Source organism: Macrobrachium rosenbergii, chromosome 55, assembly GCF_040412425.1.
Source record: "Macrobrachium rosenbergii isolate ZJJX-2024 chromosome 55, ASM4041242v1, whole genome shotgun sequence".
NCBI lineage: Eukaryota > Metazoa > Arthropoda > Malacostraca > Decapoda > Palaemonidae > Macrobrachium > Macrobrachium rosenbergii.
The window spans coordinates 79,427,522-79,449,661 of NC_089795.1; the positions used below are offsets into that span (position 1 = coordinate 79,427,522).

The following is a 22,140-nucleotide window of genomic DNA, read 5'->3' on the forward strand; positions in this document are numbered from 1 at the left end:
ACAAAACAAGTATTAATACATACCCCTTTGATTCTCTTTGTTTAACTTACAGCGTACACAAAAAATTAATGGGCAGTTTGATAAGATATTGAAATTGTTCTAGTGTTTTGAATGCTGAAAGGCAGCTTTTTTTTTGTGAGTTGTGATTTACATCTAAAAGAATATTCCCATTTTCCATTTCAGACTGATGTAGAGGCAAGGTCTTGTGTGGTGACAGTAAAGCATGGGAGCCACATAATCTACTTGGCTATCAACTTTCCAAATAATTATCCTCAACAGGCATGTCCCAACTTCCGATTCAATTTTGGTACCACTCTTGATTACACTACAAAGGGTGAATTAATGAAGGTATGAGTCGGGTTTCTGAGTTCAGTTCATGTAATAAATTTTTATTTTTTCCATGATGCCTGATTTTTTTGAGAGATTACATCATCAGTAACCATAAGACTAAATTTTTTTACATTAAAGTTGTTGTCTGGAAGTTTGAGAGCTTGATATACTTTTAAAAATGTGAAGTTATTTTGGGGGTATGGTAAACTTTCTTTTGTGTCTCATATTGCAACAGCAATTTCATTTCAGAATTTTATCTTTTAATTACAAGTACTCTTTCCTAATTTCTGACTTCATAATGATTGCTCTCTCTCTCTCTCTCTCTCTCTCTCTCTCTCTCTCTCTCTCTCTCTCTCTCTCTCTCATATGTAGTAGGTCAAATGATTAAGTGTGGTATAGCTGTTAGAAATATATAAATGAGGTGAGTATTCTACTTCTTCTGTTCCTTTGGATTTGTTTGTATGACTTATGTGAGGTCTGTGCATATTATGTTCACAATGCGAAAGCTATAACACCTGAAAGTCAGACCTGCTTGATTTGTTACAGTACGTACTTTAGTCGATTACTTTTAGCATGAGAAATGGCTTTTACAAGAAGCTGTAAACTGTGTTTGATGTGCGTATACTGTGCATTAGTGTAAAAGTATTTTTTCCAAAGAAAGGCCATAATATTTTTTGTGCAACTGTATCTTCAATCATATTACATTATATGATTATTTTAAACTGATGAACTGCACAAAATTTCTACTGTGTGTTTCAGGTTTTGAAGACCACGGCTTTACAGTACCAGCGAAAACGAAAGGGGTGTCTTGAACCAATAATTAGGGTTTTTGTCATGCAGTTGAATGTCTTATTGGTAAGGTTATGAATATAATTTTTTTGTTGGAAAAGACAAAGTTAATCCATGCAGTGTTTATGAAAACTTACTTTTGAGGATTTTGGGAAAACATAATTTGCTATATTACTTCTCAGAATTCAGTTCAGATGAAGGGCCTTATGTTCAGTGTGCTTTGGTGTAGAAGAAGAAAATATAAGAAAGATTGATTCTTGAAAGTGAGTGCATTAGCAAAGTAGATATGAATTATATTTACTAATTTTAAAAGAGTCCATAGTTCTTTTAGAGTTATTAAAATTAGAAAATCATTTACAAGAGAACTGAGAAAAGAAATCCAAGATCTGGATTTGCAACCAACCCAAGAAAACATCTTGACTTTGGTGTCTCCTGCAGTATTTACCAAGGCAAAGAATGTTAAAATCTTTAGTATGTTCGGAGTATTTACAATACCTGTATTTAATTATGAATCAGTATGGTAGCAGAATAAGCAAAATTTGTTAACATGAGAATTGATGCTTACTGAATGTTATTTGCTTCAGGGTGATGAAAGACAAGGCATACAACTTGGATATCCAAACCAAGTATATGGCAGTTACCAAGATCATAGTGTCCCTTTTCCTCGTACCTCAGGAGCCAAGTTTTGTAGTGCGGGTGAGTGAGTTAACAGAATGCCATACCGTGGGATTGAGATATTTTCATTAGTATAAAGGATATATCTTGCTAAGATAATTACTACAAAGGATTTATGCTGCAAAGATCATTGTAGTAGTTTTAAAAATGTGAGATGATGTTTTGTAAGGTTTATTTGTATATTACAGATTTTTTGTGTAACGGATAATTTTGATAAAAATTGATATGATGAGCCTTGATAATGACTTCTTTAATTAGCTTTTCAGTATTCTTGAAGGGTCTTAGTATTTCCATAAATCTGAGGAATGTGACTGGTAGATGGGATATATTATGTAATCATGTTTGAGCTTTTAGTGAGGTTTTGCATCATTTTTCCAGGAATCTTGGTGTGCTTTGCTCGACCCACTTTCATGAAGAAGGGTTCTAATCGAACTGAGCCTTCTACTCCCCGATCCTTGTCAGCTCTAGGTGCATATATCACCAATTTCATGCCACAGATGTCAACTACGGTTCCTACTTCTCCCAAATATAATTATATGTTCCCTGGTGTTGGTCATAGTCCATCAGGAGAGCAGAATATTTCAATTTCCAACTATTACTACCAAGATACGGTAATACATTTAAATTTCTTATATCAGGTGTTTTTGTTTTACATTTCCCCTTGGAATTATTTTGGAAAAAAGGAGAATTTGTTTCTATTAGATGAAAACGTATGTAATATTTGGAAACAAATGTTTTTGTGTGTAGTGCTTTTACTTCAAGTAAAGATTGGATTAGATTGACAAAAGTATTGACAGTGTTGATATGTATAACATTTGATTTAAAATTTGTAGATGTGTTTTAATTTATTTCAGCGAATGAAAAGTAGGCGAAGCAAAAATGAAGATGAAAACAGTCGTTCTTTTAAGGCTGGGAGTGTCATGATTTATGATGTAAAATCCCTGATGCCTTTCTCCAGGGAACTTGGTGCTGCCTATGTGTAAGTATGTCTTGGTAGATATATGAGACTTTATTATCTTGTGAAGAGTCTGAATTTCCAGCCATGAAAATAAAAATTGTTTTGCAGTTGTAATATAAGAAAGGACATGTATGTTTTAAAGAAAATTGTTTGCCTAATGCTAATCTTTAAAGAAAGTACTATTGCGTAACTGGTAATAGACTGTCTCTTGTTATTTATTACAAACTCATTAATCATAAAATAGCCTTAAACTGTGCAGAAGACATCCAGGTTCACTAAGTGAAGTGATTTGAAGAAATTGGCTCCAGTGGGCATTCTTAACTAACCTCCAGTTCCTTTTGGATAAGCTCCTTGTATTCATTCCTCCAGGACTCACCAGCCTTCTAATGTGTCTTCCTTTCTTGACCTCATCTGCCATGTCCTCCCTACTAGATGGTGTTTTCATGCTATTTTGTGAAATACAGGGTTGTAATAAGATGGATTCTGGCTCAGAAGAAGGAACTGGAAGTTTATTTTTAAAATATAGTTCTGTTTGACAAGACCTACTATGGATTAGTTTAGTATGTAAAAAATGGATGTTTGGGTTACTGAGGTCTACTGAAGATATTTCTCATAAGAGTTGCAATTACAGTTAGTAGTTAATTCTTTAAAATTATGGTATCTTCATTTACATGGGGAACTCAACAAAAATGGATTCATTACATATTTGTATAGGTAAGAACCTCATCAAAAGATATTTCAGTAATAGCTACTGATGTGTTTGATAGAGTAGTTTGATTTGAGAGTCATATGTTAATATTGCAGTGTACTTTGTAACCTTATGGTTCTATACATAGTTTTCTGACGTTTAGAAAGTTTGAGAATGATACAATAAAAAGTCAAAACATAACCAATTAAAAATATGGTTCCTTTCCTTGTTTAAGTTTATCATCATGTTAAAATTCCTTTATGGACTTCTCTGTTGGTTGTTGTTATTATTATTATTATTATTATTATTATTATTAAGTAACCAATTGGTTCTTAGCCACGTAAAATAAGTCTAATCCTTTGGGCCAGCCCTAGGAGAGCTGTTAATCAGCTCAGTGGTCTGGTAAAACTAAGGTATACTTAACTTTTAGTGGTTAAATCAGTCAAATTTTAGACATCCATGATACTGGTCCTTCATAAGTATTATCCTTAATATTTCAGATTAGATGATAGTGACATTGTTCAGTCATGTACAAAGAACAGGGATGCTGCAGCTGCTGTAGGACGAAAGGATCTGGTACAGGTAAGTTCTGTATGTTTATATTAGTTTTTATCACCCTAATGACATGAGCTATTTAATTTGCTGAATTTGATATTTTGTGGTATTAGCACTTGGTTCTTTTCAATGCCTATCTTATGTGTTCTTCTGAAATATACAATTTGTTGTATATTCTTGATGTTTGAGAAATTGCTTTTGTAAATTTCAAGTGTTCTTGTAAAATATTTGTTAGGTAGAATTCCAGGAAGTTCCAAATTGCAGAATTTGATTTTTTGTTGTGTGCCAAACACACCAAGAATGTAAATAATGGAGAAACATTGCATCTTAATACATGAGAAGCAAACATATTGTAGCAGTGGTGTACCAGTCTCCTTGGATTGCTTAAAGAATGTTAATCTTGATTAAATTTTGGAACTTGAAATACATCAACTACAAGTCCTTTTCTGTAGATTTTACGTGTTTTTACTTGTAAGTCTAAAGCACTTGTTTTATTTTAAACTTAAAACTTTTTCCATTGCAAAAGAACCATTTAGAAAGTTGTCTATGAAAGTCCATATCTTGTAACCACAAAAATTAATGTAGTTTGGTGTGTTATGGGGCTGAGTTAGAAAGGTGTGTTGCATCATTATTGAGAAAGCCACCTGCCTAAAGTATGCTAGATAATACGGCATCAGGGAGATGCATTGATTAAGGAAGGTTGCAAAAATGATCAGGGAGATGCATTGATTAAGGAAGGTTGCAAAAATGATGGAAGAGGCTGTTTGAGAAAGCTCTTGTAAAAGAAGGAGAGAGAACCTGGAACAACAAAGGCAAGAGTATCAGAAACCTTTAGAGAACTCGGAAACACCTAGACCATCTTCAGAATTGAGCTCATCAACAACCCAGTCTGCTTGGACCTGGCTACTGACAACAGAATCAAGGGAGCCTGGCAGACTGAAATAATATAAACAGGCTGAGCCAGAGCATCCTCACTTATTCTGTGAGACTTTGCTGACCTTTGAGGAAAGGAATCCCCTTTCAAGAACAAACCAGTGATAGGATGAGAGTGAGAGCTCCTACCATATAAGATGTTAGACATACAGGATAAATAAAAGCACAGCAGAACACTCACACAATACCTTTAAGCAGAGTAGATTTGTTCTTGTCCTTCCCTAAATACTGAAGACATTGTCGGAGCAGAGGGAGGTCACAGTCTTGAACAAGGGGTCACAGATCCAACGGACTGAAAAAACTGCCATGCCCTTAAGACTGATCGAAGCACCAGGAATAAGTACTGCTTGAATCAAAAGAATGACTAGCTTCTTTGGAGCCACTTATTATAAGGATCCCAAAGAACGTTACCCGAGGGAGGGATCGTGAATTATTGCCCTGAAGACCATGGCCAGGCACAAGACAAAGCTGCATGCACGGAGGGAATGCCCACAAAGGCCATGTGCCATGCCAGTCCCCTGTAGTACCAATTACCCCAAGAGGAACAGTTAAACGAAAGGACTTTACAGGCCATGCCAGTAGGATGAATGTGTCATGTCAAACCCAAGCAGGATCTGCTCCCCACATTTCGACCAACATGGAGACAGCCAAGTCTAGTATCATTATCACTGGAGAAACCAGTTCAAACTTCTTCAAGTAACAACACCTAGGGAAAGAGAAGTAGTGATGCCTACAAGAAACTTAGATCGGTTTGAAAAACTGTAACCTACAGAAATACTGGTCCAGAACAAAGATTCTGTGAGACCAGAGGGCATCATAAAGACCAGTGCAGATTAGACCTAGTACAAGACACCACAAACCCTGCAAAGAAGCAGCAAAGCACTATAGAGAGCTGTTGGAGAGGGACAAGCAAGCATAGGTATCATAGGTCTGTTCCATGGAGGAAGCCATGTGTTTTTAATCAAGTCTCCAGGAAACTCTAGGCATGCCTTGACTATCACTGGCAGAAGTGACAAAACCTCCCCAAGAGGTAGAGGATCTGCAGCACTAACAAGCTTCCTTAGGTCCAAGTAAGTGAGAAAGCCAAATGTACTGATCTCCATCGTCATCTCTTCTGTAGAAGGAGGGAAAGAAAGGAAGACGATTTTTCATGATGGATGGCAGAAACCTGTTCCAACAGAGGAGAAGTTTCATTGCAGGGAAAATAAAAAAAAAATACAAAACTCTGTTTCAAAAAGACTCATACTGCCTAAATTCTAGGGCAAAGCCCAACCTGCAGAAGAAAAATGCCTGGTGGTTGGTGGGGGGATGTCAGGGAGTTAACTTCCTTTAGAACTTTCACCTCCAGTAAGTGAAAACATCTAAGCTTGTTGACACAATAGGGAAAATTCCAGTAAGCAGAGGGAGCTCAGAAGAGAATGTTTAAGATGAGGCATTCAAGGCAAGTCACAAGAGATAGGAAAGGATGATGTAGGCTGCTTCCCAAAAACACTAAAACAAATTAAAGTAATGCAGTACAGTACTGTAGAAAAATAAGGTAAGTGAAATATAGTAAACATCCACCTTAGACTTATCAAAGCTTTCCTCAGCTTACACAAAAGGAAGCATGCCAGACAAAACCTAGAAGAACACGACTTCCTCAGCCTCATTTCTTAGGATGAAGTTCACCAAACAGAATGTAGAAGGGCATGACTCCCTTATTATTGTGACTGCTGGCATGCATAACAAGAAACAAATGTGTAAAACCAATACACACTGAGAAGAGGAAGGCTAATTGAAAGCAGGCCAGAACTGGCAAAAGAGAATCATTAATGAAGATAAATTGGAGCACTGGTGAGATCACACTGCATTAAGAGCTTGAAACCATCTATACAGTAGTCCAGTGATTGACCACTGGACCTGGGATAAGGGGCACCCAAATAAAGGAAACCCCTGAGAGCAAGACAATAGCCAACAAAGCTGGGGATTGGCCATTCGAGCCATGATACAGCGGGAGACAGAGGAGCTCCCGGACATGACTCCTGAACCCCAGGTCATAGATGAAGTAAAAGGAAACAATAGCAGAGACCCAGAAAAGATGATGGATGGCAACTCCACTAGCAACAGCCTGAACACTGTTACAACAGAGGGCACCAGAAGATGTCAAAGAATCATAACATTGAACTGTAGACATCAAAAATAAAAATATGTTTAACAGTGTTGAAAGCAGAAAGATTCTACAGTGGCTGCCTAGAATCCCAAGTATAGAGCACTGAAAGCAGAGTCACTGCCATGAGCAGTGAAGGGGTAGGAAAAGCTAGAGAAGTGACAAAAAACAAAACTTAACCAGCTCTACTTGGCCAGGTTTCCAGAAAGAGAAGAATCAATTTGCTGAAGGGTGAGGAGCAGAACTGAACATAAAAAGGTCCTGAGCTGCCTTCAACATCCCCTGAAAGGAAAGTGAAAACAGATGTCCACACCACTTCCACAACATTCAGCTGGGGATCAAATGGTGCAACCAGTCAAGAGGAGATACCATCATTTGCACCAAGAGCCCAGAAGAGTGATGAACAGCAGACGATGAGCTAAACCTCACTGCCATCATCAACAGGAAGATCTTAATGAGCTGGAGGTATCAGATTGAGGGGACAAGACCTGTACGGAAAAGGCTTGCACATTGTACCTTTTTCATAGGGAGGAAGGTGGCAACTGTACACTATACACCCTTGACAAGACTTTGGAGGCAGACAAAGCTGCAGTGCATTACTGAATATGGAGATGTAATAAAATTCTCTGACAAGAGCCAAGCAGTGCATTACTCTTTAAAAGTTGACTTAATGAGGAATAAATGAAAATTGAAAGAGAAACATCTCATACCTGAAAAAGTTGGCAATGCAAGGAGACAACTCTGACTGAAGCAAAAAGGTACAAAAAAGCTTAAACTCACCAAAACCTTAAACAAACTAAAGGATTGAAAACTATTTTTATACATAGATGAACTACTTTGGAAAGAATGTGAAAAAGAATTAATTAAGAATAAACATCACAAAGGCTAGAAGAATTCAAAATAGCTTTAGAAATATCATATTTCATTCAAACAATCTGCAATTGTACCAAAGAATGAGTAATATGGCTTGCGATAAACTGTTTACCTCAGAGTGGGCTTGCATGTGGAGGCTTTCTTCCTGCCGTGTTTCAAGTTGGTGTAACTGGAATCCATTTTATGCAGAATAGTGTTAATTATGTTAAATGGCTATGTATTAAAATGTTTGTTTTAAAAACATCATGTTTTCAAGGATTGCCTTTAATATAGCCATCCTAAAACTCCCTAATACTCTTAGTATTAGGGAGTTTTGGGAATGACTGTGCTGCAAATACTTCATTTAAAGAAATTTTTCCTTTATGTATTCATGAATATTCAAGACAGATACTGTTAACCTTTTAAATAGGTTTGGAGTCTAGCTGCAGCTACTGCATCTCTTGCATCCTCTTCAGCAATTAGTAGCATTGAAGATGTTGAATTTCCTTGGTGCCAGCATCCTTTTGCAAGAAAACTGGTTGATTCCTTGTAAGTATATTTTCATATATACTCATTTGTAGTTGAATACAGTGCAATAGATATTTTTAGACTACAAAGATAAAAAAATTTTTCCAACCCATTACTTTCCATATAGCCCATTTTGTGTTTTACGCATTATCCCAGTTATGGTCTTGTGTAGAAAAAAGGGTTGGCAGCAGTTGGTAACTCAATGCCAACTGTAGTTCCCCAGTGGTTATTCTGATCCAGTTACAGGAAGCCAGCAGTTTTGGTTATCAATGATGAGATTGCAAGAAATTATTTAGTTTTCATAAGATTTTATATGTCTCCCTACAAACCCATTACTGTTGTTCTAGGCAGCTTTTGCTGCACAATTGATCACCATCTGTTTGAGCACTGATCTAAATGAGAACCCCCTCTACCTGAAGACTTTGTGTGATAATCGTTTCACCACTGTTACAGTTGCAACCTTTCTGAATCCTACTGTGTTATATTGTAAAAAATTTCTATATTAATAATGTTACATGTGTTATGATTTTTTATGATCATGTACTCACCTCTCTCTCTCTCTCTCTCTCTCTCAGTCTCTCATAACAGTACAGAAAAAGTACTGTACTTTTAACTTGGTTATATTATAATTATGTTAGGAGCAGATAGTGGGTTAGAATTCTCAAGTTTTATAAGTACTCAGCCTTCCCCTGTACATCATACAATCATTAATCTTCTTATAGTAAGAAAAGGTAAAATCAGTGATAGTGAAGGACTATGATTGGAGTTGGTGGTAGACATATACATATATTACTCTATATAATTTGAAATTACAGAAGAAAACATTATACTTTATGTGATGTGGACTGACACAAAGTAGGCTCCGTATTAGACATAGGTATTAAAGGTAATGATAATAGATTTTTAAATGGAATTACATGTGATTGCGACATCAGTTACAAGCAGTGTATGTCAAGTAATTTTGATCTTTCTATGATTCCTTTTTCTCTGTTACTACATTTCGCCAGTAACTCCTATTTTGCATATAAGTTGCAGAGTAGCTTCTTTGTTTACGAGGAAGTCTTGAGCCAGTATTGAAATATGGTGTGGGTTGTCTGGAGGTTTTTACACCTTGTGGTGTTCTTTGGGCAAATTGTTATTGTATTTCTAGGCCATGTTTCACTCATGTTGTACTGAGCATGATCATGCCAAAAGCTGAGAGCAGACTGATCTCAAGCAGTGAGTTTGGCTCCTTATTTACAAAATGGTTGTTGGTGGCTGGTTTGCTGAGAATAAAATCTCATACACTGATTGGCTGGCAATTTTTTCTTATGAGCCAATTCTTCACTTTGATGCTACATTGCTGCAACCTCATTGAATGTTGAGGATGGTTTTGGCTGCCTTTTTTTTGTGTGAAAACTCAGATGCTGAGTATTTTGATTGGTTGAGAGGCGATTTGATTCTTTGGCTGTACTGTACTGTTGTACATGCCCATGAATGCTTATTCTGATGTCTCTCTTGGTGGTGGAATCATCAGGTGTGAGTCTTACTGGTTAAAAGGACACCTGATGTTGGTATGCAGGAGGATCATTTCCTGTGTTGTGTTCAGGAGAGACTGTTGCATGAACTGTGATATATAGAGAATAACCTCTTTTTTAAGTGGAATAAAATGAGAGAAAAGGAATTAGGGTCTGAAGAAAGTAAATAAATGGAAAAGTAGATTACAGTATGATGAAGCAAATCATGTATCAGGACAGTCACTTTCAGTTCTTCATCGTTAGTCATTAGTATAGCTTCAGAATGACCATGGCTAGGTTTGTGTCAGTGATGTGGTTATGGTATGATTGATGTGAATAGCTTTTATTGATTAGTAATCATTACCCTTTTATTATGATACTGGAAGGCCTTTGTAATATTTGATTTCTCTGATAGGTTGTCCCACTACCTGAAACTTAATGATGTGCAAACGGCTACCATGCTTAGTTGTGTTTTTGGTACAAAGGCTGAGGCACAGAATGTAGCTTATCCTCGCAAGAATCGCACTGAGTCAAACAGCGTAAGTAAAAGTGATTGTTTTTTTGCATCTTTTGGGGAGGGATAAGATTAGGAGTAGATAGTAAAAGTAAGACATTTAACATGGTGTACTTTAAAGAAAAGCAAGAATGAATTGGATGGAATAATTTAGTTTGTGTTGGAGATATTTTATGTTAATCCTGTTTGTAAGGATGCTGTATTTAGTAAGTTTATACTCTTTATGAGGATGTAGACTAATTGGCATCAGGTTAAATACTTCAGTGGTTGAAGTCCAGTCGTGGGATACTTGCTATTAAAGATTGTTCATATTCTGATTGAGTTCATCAAAGAAAAGTTATTTTGATCAACATTTATTATTTTGCAGTTTTCTGTCATCTAAGAAAATGTATTTAATGGTTTGATGAGTTGGCTGAAAATATTTGTAGATTGGTCCCATAACAGATGTAACAATACACAGAGGAAATATTTGGAAAAAAGTGGCAACTAATTAGGAAGAACACATGAGTTAAGAATATTAACTCCAGTGATATGATTGAGTACAGAAGCTTTCAATTTGGCATGTGAAGGATGATGAAATGGAAGGATCGTAAGGAAGAGATAGTTCTCATAAAAGGAAAACTTCTTATAAAAATATAGGCTATTCAGAGCATTGCTTTGTTTAGATAACCAATGAAAGTGGAAAGCCACTGGAGCAAACAAAGGAAAAGCCAAAACTTGTGGATCTGTGGCAGAACTTTTAGTGAATAGTAAATTAACAGTAGAATATTCAAGAGGTGGGATACTAGCAGAACTTTACAAAGAAGTGTCAGTAGAACATTGAAACAGTATAATGGTGGAACACCAGTGTAACAGTCAGCAGAACAGTGGAACAAAATAGGACAGTTTGAAGGTCAGACGGTAGAACGATGGAACATTAATAGAACAGCTGTACTGTAATGGTAAATCAATAGTATAATAGCTGATTGCTGATAAAAAATGGGACAGCAGATTGGTGAGGCACTAATGGAATGGTCTATTAAAGAAATCTAGAACACTAGTAGAATAAAGAGTGGAACAAACAGTGGAATAATTGAACACCAGCAGAATGATTGTTAGGATAGCAGAACACCAGCAGGCTGGTCACCTGAGAGGTGAACACAAAATGATCAAGAGAACAGATGACAATAGAATTGGGTAGTATTGCCGAATACTGTAGCTGTTGAAAGCACCAGTGAAAGGTGGCACTTTAGAAAGCTGGTGACCATTGCACATCACACTATTCCAAAGGAAATAGTAGGATAGAGGGGAACTTTTCAAGCCGGTTTATATCTAGGGTTATCATAGAAGAAACATGCAACAAAAGGACAAGGGATAATCCAATGAAAGACTTCAGTTTCCCAGAATGCTCTCAGCTGAAATATAAATGAAGTAGAGCAAGCAATCTAAAGAGTTGCTATTCAGAAGCTGAGCATAAAAGTATAATTCATTATTGTTTTTTCATATACTCGTGTGTAAAATGACAAAACCACGAGCAGTAAATATAAACAATATGTACTTATACTCTACAGCACAAGATACAGTATAGGCATAAGAAAATATAGTGGAAGTCAGTCAAGGATAGCCTTCTATTGTACAGAAGATGTTTAAACAGGAGTCATATTGTGTCTGAATGGAAAAATATTTATCTATAAATGGCACACATATTCTTGAAGCCGATGTAAAATCAAACTTGAACTGTAGTCCAACCTTTTGCATGGCTGCCATTTAAGCACGATAAATTTCCTCAACTGGCTATAATGCCCTCTTATGTAACTCTGCAATACAGTACTGTCAAAAACTGTATTAAACATTTACTGTATACAGTATTGTACAAAAAAGAAATACATTCCAGTTTGGTTAATTAAATTTTCAATGAAAGGGGAAAGAAGTTGGGTGTTATTTACACACACACACGAGTTGCGCTCTGCATTGCAGTCGACTGCCTTCAACTTTGGCTCATTTGTGAACTACAATCTTGTTCACATTAATCTGAGTAAGCCAAATATTTTTTGCCTCCTGGTGTGAGAAAGCAGTTCGATTCATGGAGTGTATGGTAACTTGTATAAGAGATGGGTTCTAGTGTTATATTTTATATTCACTTTGCTACTTTCTTTTGATAACCATTTAATTGAGGTTAGTTGCACATAAATCATACATTATGAACATACAGAGTGCTATTTTTCGTTCTGTTACTCCATTTTAAAGTTTTAAGATTGGTTTCCTTCATCACTACATCTTTTTGATACCTCTTGTCTTTGACATTTCAGTCCAACCAACTAATGAATATTTGTGAAGTTGCAAGACATTAGTATACCTGTACATGTTATACATAGTGTTGGATATTTTAATTTTCATCACAAGAGTGAATATTGTACTCATGTCTAATACTGCAGTCGAGTGGGAAAGACCCCTTGAGATTTCTTTCATGGAGGATTCAGGCTTCTTTGGAAGTCATGACCAAACAACTGCTATGAAGAGAGCTTTGATTTTAAATATGGAAAGATTCTTTCTGAATCGAGGTGCATTTTATATACAAATGTGCACATTCTTTCTTCAGGGTGATGGAAACCTTACGCTGTAATTCCATAATGCCATGATATATGTGAAATTTACATGTTGTACTAATTCCAATGTCCCTAAATTTGCTTTATTTTTAAAAATTGCAAGTGTAGCCATAGTAGAGTGCCATAGGGAATGGAAAAAGTATAAAATCTCCAAAATTGGCATTAAGTAATGTACATGTTGGTTATGCTATTAGATAAAGCAGGTAACTGAAATTACATTTGGAAATGAGTAAAGGTAGGTATGGAAAGGAAATACACTATAAAATCTTGATAATAGATAATCCAAAACTCAAATAGTAGACATTATAGTCTTGATAATAGATAATCCAAAACTCAAGTAGTAGATGTAAACAGTCATTCATAATGACTGTCTGAGCTGTTAATGTACAGGCCTCTTTCTACCTTGAAAATATGAGACTTAAATTTGTCCCATGACATGGAAATTGGAAATTTGATACTTCCAGTTTCCTTTAATTTTATCTGGTCTTTGTAAATATCCTGTGCCATTTTATCTTAAAATATGCAGATCTTGAAAACAGATAAAATTTTAAGGCATTTTTGTTCTCTTGATTGTCAACAAGGATTTGGTATAGAAAACAGTAAAGCATTTATTGTCTTTCTCTCATGTCTTTGTTTTGGGTGAAATGTCATCCAAATAGATAACAGAGTTGAATTCGGTTGAAATGCATATTTTTTAAGAAATTTTTCAGAAGAATGAATTTTACTTTTGGGTGCTTCCATTTCAAATTTAGTCAAAATACTGGAAGGTTTTGATAATTGAGGGATATGCCCATTACAGTTATGAAGCTGCTTTCAGTTTTCACATATGTGAAGTGCTTCAACTAGTATCAGTGAAACTAGAATTCTAAATGCATCCTTAAGTTTTATATGTTAATGGGTTGTTGCTTAGGAATTGGTATTATTTACCTTTTCTAGTGACAAAATTCTTTTCTGTCTTCTCATCAAATATTCTAAAATTGTTTAGGTAGAAGCAAAAGAATTTTTACATACAGGCGATGGTAGCTGTTTCCTGTGTTTTATAGGATGATCAACTTTGGGTTATATCCTGTTTTATTCTATGAACATATCATATTAGTGGTAGGGCAAAATACAGCCTCAAGTTTTGTAGTACAAATGTTACAGCCATAGTATCCAGTATGGGAACTCATTTTTCTTGAGCTTTCATACCTGTAGCTTTCAACTTTATTTTACTAAAAGTCTTGCCAAGTTGTTGTAATGTTTTAAAAGTAAAATAGTGATTATTGCAGTTGGTATTGTAATCCAAGTGGAAGGTAATTTTTTCCATCACTACTATAAAGTAATTTGTATATAACAATTGTCTTGAAGCAGTTTGAAAATTCCAGTTGAAAGGAGTAAGTTTTTGATAATGTGGACAAGAAAATAGTGAAATGCACTGACTCTGTGGTTATTATGATAATATACTGTAGCATTTCTTTGCTTTTTTTTCAAGAATTAGGAAGTTGCAATAAATCTCTGTTTGGTAGCTACTATAACCGAAAGAAGATTACACTGTCATCTTTGTATTTTGTAAGAGGCGAAGAGCATTTATTTTGAAGTTTCTCATGTATAAGAATCTATTTGATCAGCATTCCATCTATACAGTATACTCTCGATACATTTTTCACCACCAGCTAAAGAATTCAGGAGTTTTTCATGCCATAGTTAAAATGTAGTTGGTTTATTTTGAAAATTTATCCTTTGACAAGAAACCCATTATTTATGATCATCCCAGTTTTGTGGTTACAAAATCATCCAGATACTGCAAGTGCCTGGAGTGAAGAAAAACATTAGTCACTGTTGTGCTTGCATGGGAGTATTCTAAGGCATCTGGCAGCAATGGTCAGCAGTCTTGTCTGTCCACAGGGGTGGGCACTGCATTGTTCCTTAGGGTGATACCACTGTTCAGTTTTCTATGCTTCATCACTCTCATGTGCATTATTTGTGATGCATTGAATGGATTTTCATATTCTCCCTGCAGTTTGGATATGGGAGGATGATTGTCAGTTGTATTCCAACAGCTATCCTCTGGCATGATATAATTTGCAAGAATTTTATATTTATAGTATGCCTTTATTGAACACAGTATGCCTTTAATGTTTGTTCAATAGAAGTATATGTAAGTTCTTCCTGTGGCAAGGTAGGGTTCTTCCTCTGGATAAGTCATGCTTACCTATCTTCCTAACATTAAGCTACTTTCTTTATGCTGTGTAGTATTTTAGAGGTCAGGTTTTTTTCTGTTGACATTTTGTAGTAATTAGAACAAGGAGGCGGAGGTTCCTTTTTTTTCTTTTTGGTTACAAATGTATTTTCTCCACTGTATTGGGTTTGTATAAAAGTAATTTGTTTAAGAACTTCTTAACCAGTGACTTTGGTCGCGCATAAGTAAGAAATTGTGTGCTACTAATTTCTAGAATCCTTTGTAAGGAAGTGCTGGCCTTACCCCCAGGCTATGACCTGTTGCACAAGTCATTTGTACTTTTTTGAAGCGTTGTCCTGTATGTTCTGCTGCATTAACTCCACTGTGGGCCAACCATTGTGATCTTAACGGCTGTCGCTCGACCATATGGTGCTCATTACTAGTGACTGGGTGATTCGTGGGTGGTGAACGACTTTCAGCATCAGTGCCTGTTGTTTCTGTAATAACTGCCACTTCGACAACCTGTGTGGGGAGAGATGAGGGAGACGCAGTATCAGGGGCCTCGAGAAACTGCTTGAAATTTAAATTTGTGGAATGACAGACTAGCCTGTCTGGATGTCTGTCCCCCTGTGTAAAGGCTTTATTGCCATCTAATGTGTTGCAAATATTTATCAAAGCCCCCTCCACTACTCTTCTGTGGCCTGCTTGACTACTTCTATATATAGTTTTAGCTCCCTCCCAATCCATGACATGATTATTCTCCCAACAATGTTTAGCAATAGCACTGTTTTGAGCGAAGTCCCTAACTGCTTTTTTATGTTCTTGCAATCTAATTACAAGGGTAACAAGTTTTACAGGACAGTGAAAAAAGTAGGTTACAAGGAATGGGATCCTTTATTGGCTGCAGTAGGTCATCCTGAGAGTCTACAGTAGCATATTAGATAGTGAAGCACAGTAGGTAAGAGTTAGCCCATTGTATTGTAGCCTTTTTTACTTCCACTGGTTTTAAATATGTGGTGTCACTTCTTTATTTAAGCATAGATACCTGGCAGTGCTAGGCCTCCTTTGCTGGTATTGTTTAATAAGTAGTAAACGCAGTTGGTTGGTTTGATTTAGGACCTGTATTCACAAGAGGTCAAGTGTTACTTTTGAAAGATATTGGGATCATTCATCTACCTTTTCTTCATAACATCATCTTCAGTCATTCATTTATGGTGACTAGATACAGTAGACATATATTTCTAAGGTCCCAAGCATCCATGTCTCCCGTGCAAGTTAAGTGTGATTCTAATACCTGAAGAAAATTGCAAGCATCTACATCTTGCTCTACATTCTTATACATTTATTCACTGTAAGCAATGCTTTTGGAATTATCAGAACCTGGGCACTAATTTTTAACATTTCCCAAGTACTCTCCTGGAGTTTATAGGCATACATAAACAATTTTTGGCATTTGGCAGTTCACCCATCCACCTAAATAATGAGTTGGTGATTTGATTGATATGTTGGAATGAAATAGGCTGAGAGTTTATAACACAAATCTAGTTTTTTCATAAAACCAATCAATCATGTAATGAATTCCCTCTTCCTAGCCACAAAGTTTGCAGCCTCATTTATAATATCCACAGAATATTATTTGATGCCAGATGGTACATGTGTTGACAGACTTTCGTCAGTGAGAAAATACAGTCTGGGAACTTTCAGGACTGTAAATGTGGGAAAAATATATAAATGATAGGATTGTATGAAAAAACTCATTTGGAGTTTTAGAAGTAAGTTTTAGCATACAAACTCATAATGTATGATGAGAGTTCCCTTGTGCACAACCTTTTCTCACTTAATCATGGTGAAGGTGACTCAAAGGCTGACAAGTATTGCTGCTAGGAACCTGCGGGTCCTTCTACTTTTGTGCATTTGCAACTGCTGTCTTCTTTTTTCATTTAAGTGTCATTGATTGTGTCTAGATGGTGTCGTAACCACAAAATTGGCTCATTTATAAGTAATATTTTTTTAATGGTTACATTAGTTTTAAAACATTCTCCAAATTTTATTCCATCATTTGATATTGGCTTTGAAATTTTATTCTCCAAATATTGATTGTTTAATCTTCTTTTTAGCAACACTTACTGGACCGTTTATTGCGTAAGGTATGTCCTGCATGAAATCATTGACTGCCTTTTGTCTTACCAAATTTTAAATCTGCAAGTTGTAAAGTACATATTTACAGTAAACGGTAGTACAGTACAACAGTCCTTGGAGATGTACTGTATTTTGTTCAGTGCTTGACTGTGTTATTGTTCCCCCTGTTACAAAACTTTTACCTTTGGCTTTTTGCATATTAAGGATACAGTATACAGGTAGTATTAGGGTGGATAATAAGAAAAATGTCAGTTTGATGAATCATGTTTCTCATTGCTTCACAACTCAATTTTATTGGATGTTTTACTGGGCATTCTTTTTTTTTTTGTCTCTTTGCTTTTTAATTAAAGTTTTCAATGACTTACCATATTTTATGGCATAGAAGACCCCTCTTTTTCCCAAAGAATGGCTCAAAATTACACCAGGACCTTGTATGTGAAGTTGAGGCATCTGGTAGGCTAATTTATCTGGATGCCTTTTGCTACCAGTACTTGTACATAGCCAAACTCCATGATACAGTACTATAATATACCAGCATTTACTCAGATATCATCATTATACAACTATTATGAACATTATTGCCGTAAAATCCCTCAGAACTGGTGCCCTTGGAACCATAATGCTGTTGGTTATTTCAGCTTGGTGTTGGCATGAGAGAAAAACTTCTAAAATGCCATACATTTATCCTGAACTTTCTGTCATTTGTTATCAATAAATAACACCTCTTTTTCACATTATTATCAGATAATTCCTAGTGCTTATACCAAACATTAGCCTGTGCTCACTTAATGCCGACAGTAGTGTGTAGTGTTCTTAAATTCGTACATCAGTACAACAGATGATAGAGACACACACACATTGGTGCATTAGAGAGCAGACACAAACACACTTAAGCTGCACATAGTATTGCACTTACTGTGCTTTTGTTCACCTCTCTCTCTCTCTCTCTCTCTCTCTCTCTCTCTCTCTCTCTCTCTCTCTCTCTCTCTGAGATCTAGAGAAAAGTAAGCAGTTGAACAGCAAGTGTGTAATTTACAATAACAAGATGCATACATGTACAAATGCACATACACCAACTGAGATTTATGTATGTAACATTATGTTACTGTATTAAGGACAATACCTTACTGCATTAAATAAATGTCAGTGAATGAAAATACTTAAAGAGAGGGAGAGAGTGGGGGGGGGCACCAGTAAGTGCATACCTAACATGAAGTAGTGCATGTGTGTGTATAGTATACACCTGCAGGCTAGTCAGTAGGCTAGGCCTACACACACACTCAACAGCAAAAGCACAGTTGTGTATGTAACCTTTACAGATTCAACTTACTAAAGGTCTTATTCTAATACACAAACTTTTAGGTAATTTTTATGCTTGACCTCTAGTTTTGTTTTAGCTTTTATTTTTCTTGCAAATTTGAAGTCATAAAATTGATTTTCACCGTCAGAGTTATCCATCTGAGGCAAAGATGGAGGGGAGTGTTATAAATTGTTTTCTTTTGTTTTCTCTTATAAATTACAATAGATTTATTATTAAAAGGTTGCATGCTTTGTTCAAGTGTTTTCGTGCCATACTGTAGCTCTTTATTTTCATAATGTTATATGCTTAGATAAAACACACATTTTTTTAATATTCTTATATTGGAGGGAGTCTTAATGCCATCAAACATGGTAATTTGTATCACTAAATTGCTTTGCCATGGTTATTTAAGGGCTTTTTTCCACTGAGTTAGAATTTTATTGCTTTGTCATTGTTGTCAGTTTTGCAGAGAGTTTGTATTTTGAGATTACTGGAAACTGTAGTCAACAAAGAAAAGCTTGAAATTAATGGTTTTGCATCTTAATTTTCAATACCAGACAGTAAGATCACAGTTTAGTTTAGTGGGCTGGTATCTGTAAATTTATTATAATTAAATTTGATAAACTGTGGATTATGCAACTTTATATTTATAGCAAACACTTTCTGGAGAGAGAACTTGGTATAGTGATGCCCCAGACCTTTTGAAATTTCTAATGCAGATACTTCTTGTGTGCTCAGCAAGAATGTCAGTGGAAATTACTTAACTTTGGGACTTGCTTACAATGAAAAGATATGAATTAGATTTGAGTTTCGTATTTGCATTGCTCTAAATGTAATATTATGTGAAGGGATGGAAGAAAACATATCTTCCTCATTCCTTTGTATAAAGTAAAAAAAATTGACAGCCATTTAAAATACATCTGTGTGTCACTGACTTATAGATGAGTAGCTTTCCCACAAGTTACAGTCCGTTATATTTAGTCAGAATACCATAATAAAGAATTGCTAGTAATGTTTCATTGAAGGCTGTGGATGTGTATCACATCTTGAAAAAGGCTTTATCACAGCTTAGTACAGTATGTAGATACAAAACACCTTCGCTTTTGCACAGTGCTTCCTTTGTCAGAGATAGAGGCTTTGGTAGCCATCATTCCTTAAGTTATTGAAGATTGTGTCGGTATGAAATACAAATACATTATTCTACAATAGCCATGTAGTTTAGTTAAATATGGACGACCAAACTTAAATATAAATCTATCAGATGCAGAAGATATTTGCATGAGTACTGCCATCACCTTTAATGGTGGCTGGCTGTCTTTATCACTTATTGGATTTTAAATCAATAGGATATTTGATAGCATTGCAGGTAACCAAAAAGGATATCCTTTTTATTTTCATTCCATTTTCTTAATTTTATACATATGTATGCTGGTATTTGGTGTTTGTGTACTTGTTTTATTACATGGATTTGGGAAGTCGGGAATTCTAAAATGGCTATGATTCTCTTCGTTTACAACTAGTGAGTTATAATATTACTAATGATTATATATTTTCTTTTTGAAAAAGAACATACAGTATTTGTTTCTGTGTTTACAGTCTTTTCAAGCATCATGAATTTTTGGCACTTCTTGCCATACTAGTCTGGATAAGTGTATTTGTATGTGCATGTATTCCCAGTCTCAGCAGAAATGAGAGTTTTAGCCTATAGGTATTACTTCATCTGTTTGCATGTACATTTTTCTTTGTATGATTTTTTGTTATGGTCTCACTCAGGCCTGGCAACAATCAAATTTTTTACATTGAAATCTGTGTATTATGTATTTTATTTTTATCTCAAATAATCTTGCTGTTTGATTCAGTGATTTTATCCTGGCTAGGTTAGTTTTTCAACATGCAAAGCTTTGTATTATGCAGAAGGCATAGGACAACTATAGCTTGGGTAACCTCCCTTGATACCTCATTAGTACTGGATCATCATGATAGAAGGTTCACTGCAGATATCCTTTAGTAACCTGTAGCATTTAGACAATGTGGTAGCAGTGAAAACAGTAGGAAGGTGCTGTTTTTCAGGAGGCATTGAATTGGATCAAAGTTTTAAATAGCCTTTATACAGCCATACCCAGGCCTTGTCGAATGACTCTTATAACCTCCAGAAAAGTCAGGATGAATGCTTCTCTAGACTGGTTAGTGTCTTGATCATGTGTGTTAAGAACTGCATAGAGAGGATACAGGCATTGACTAGCAAACATTCTGTCAACCTTACTGTGTAGTACAGCTAGACCCTTCCATCCTGTAGAGGAAGGTTTTCCACCTGAGATGTAGGGAACTAATGAAAATGGAGGTGTCCCATGTACAGGCAGTTCCCGGTTATCGGTGGGCTTGGTTATTGGCGATCCAGTTTTATGGGGCTTATGTAGCGATAAAAATCAGCAATTTTCGTTGGCAATAATCAGGTATTGGCGGCAATACATACCTAACAGAGCTGCCGAAAATTGCCGCCGATTTTGGATTATTGGCAGTTTTCGCTTCTTGTCATGCCACCAGAACAGATTCCCCCGCCAATAACCAGGGACTGCCTGTATTTGCATTTGGTATAGGTAAGACTAGATTTGTGCCAGAACTGCCAAGATGATCTGTTGTTGAATACGTAAAATAAGGATTGAAGAACTAGAAAAAGCAGCGCCTATGGAGGCAGTAGTGTTGTGGCATTGGCTCATGGCAGCAACACTACTTGGGAGAAGGATGTGGAGGAAGTGGCAAGGCTGGTGTTGAATTACATGCAAGGACATGAAGGGATGACTTGGCAGCAGGGGTGAGAATTTTGAATTGTTTTTTGCCTGAGCAGCAAGTTAAGTGAAGGTGGTTCATTTACTAGCAAGGCTGAGACCACTGCTTCCACATTTGCCAACCACATGCCTTCTTCTGCAGCAGAAGTGGAATTACACTTGTAGTTGTACTGTCTGATAATAACTTCATAGTTGCACTGTTTGAGAATAACTTCACCTTTGTCATGATTGTGACAGCAGTGACCTGTTGCTAGCAGAAGAGTTTGAAGATATGGAAATCTTTTGGGGCATGTTGTTTATTTGATTTTATCTGAATAAATTTGAGCCCCAGTCCGCATCCCAATCTGTACAGAACATACAAGTTTTCTGTTCCCAAACACTGTTGTTTTTAACAGGATGAGCACACTAAGCAACTGTCTTTGTCAAGGGTGGACATGAACAAGCTGCAAGCCTACCCAGCAGACTCTGACTTAGGCATGTTAGAACTGGGTCAAAAAACAATAGCCTCGGGGCAAAACGTTACATCCCAAACCACAACACTCACTGTGTACCACTCCATAATCCCATTCTAGCCCAGAGAAAAAAGTGACATTCAAGTATAAGCTCTCAAAAATTCAAAAGTTATATTTAAAAATCATTTTGCTCTAGAATCTTCATAGTTACAGTATTGTTAGAATGAAAAGTTCTTCACAAAATTCAGTATCCACT

At 36.1% G+C, this 22,140-nt stretch overlaps 1 protein-coding gene across 5 annotated transcripts in view; it reads left to right on the top strand.

The window, feature by feature from the left end:
• Window positions 1–22,140, top strand: part of Wdr59 (WD repeat domain 59) — a 99,355-nt gene that overhangs the window by 35,843 nt on the left and 41,372 nt on the right. For 4 of the 5 annotated variants that reach the window (XR_010852172.1, XM_067099051.1, XM_067099053.1 and 1 more), the window contains exons 12-19: window positions 184–348; window positions 1,090–1,185; window positions 1,704–1,815; window positions 2,173–2,405; window positions 2,649–2,773; window positions 3,941–4,022; window positions 8,357–8,475; window positions 10,366–10,489. Coding sequence is in view for 4 of the 5 variants with exons in the window: in XM_067099051.1 (XP_066955152.1) it covers window positions 184–348; window positions 1,090–1,185; window positions 1,704–1,815; window positions 2,173–2,405; window positions 2,649–2,773; window positions 3,941–4,022; window positions 8,357–8,475; window positions 10,366–10,489 (1,056 nt within the window). In the remaining variant the exon portion in view is untranslated. Of the gene's footprint in view, window positions 1–183; window positions 349–1,089; window positions 1,186–1,703; window positions 1,816–2,172; window positions 2,406–2,648; window positions 2,774–3,940; window positions 4,023–8,356; window positions 8,476–10,365; window positions 10,490–17,324; window positions 17,355–22,140 lie in introns of all 5 variants that reach the window. The other variant, XM_067099052.1, reaches the window with a different exon arrangement.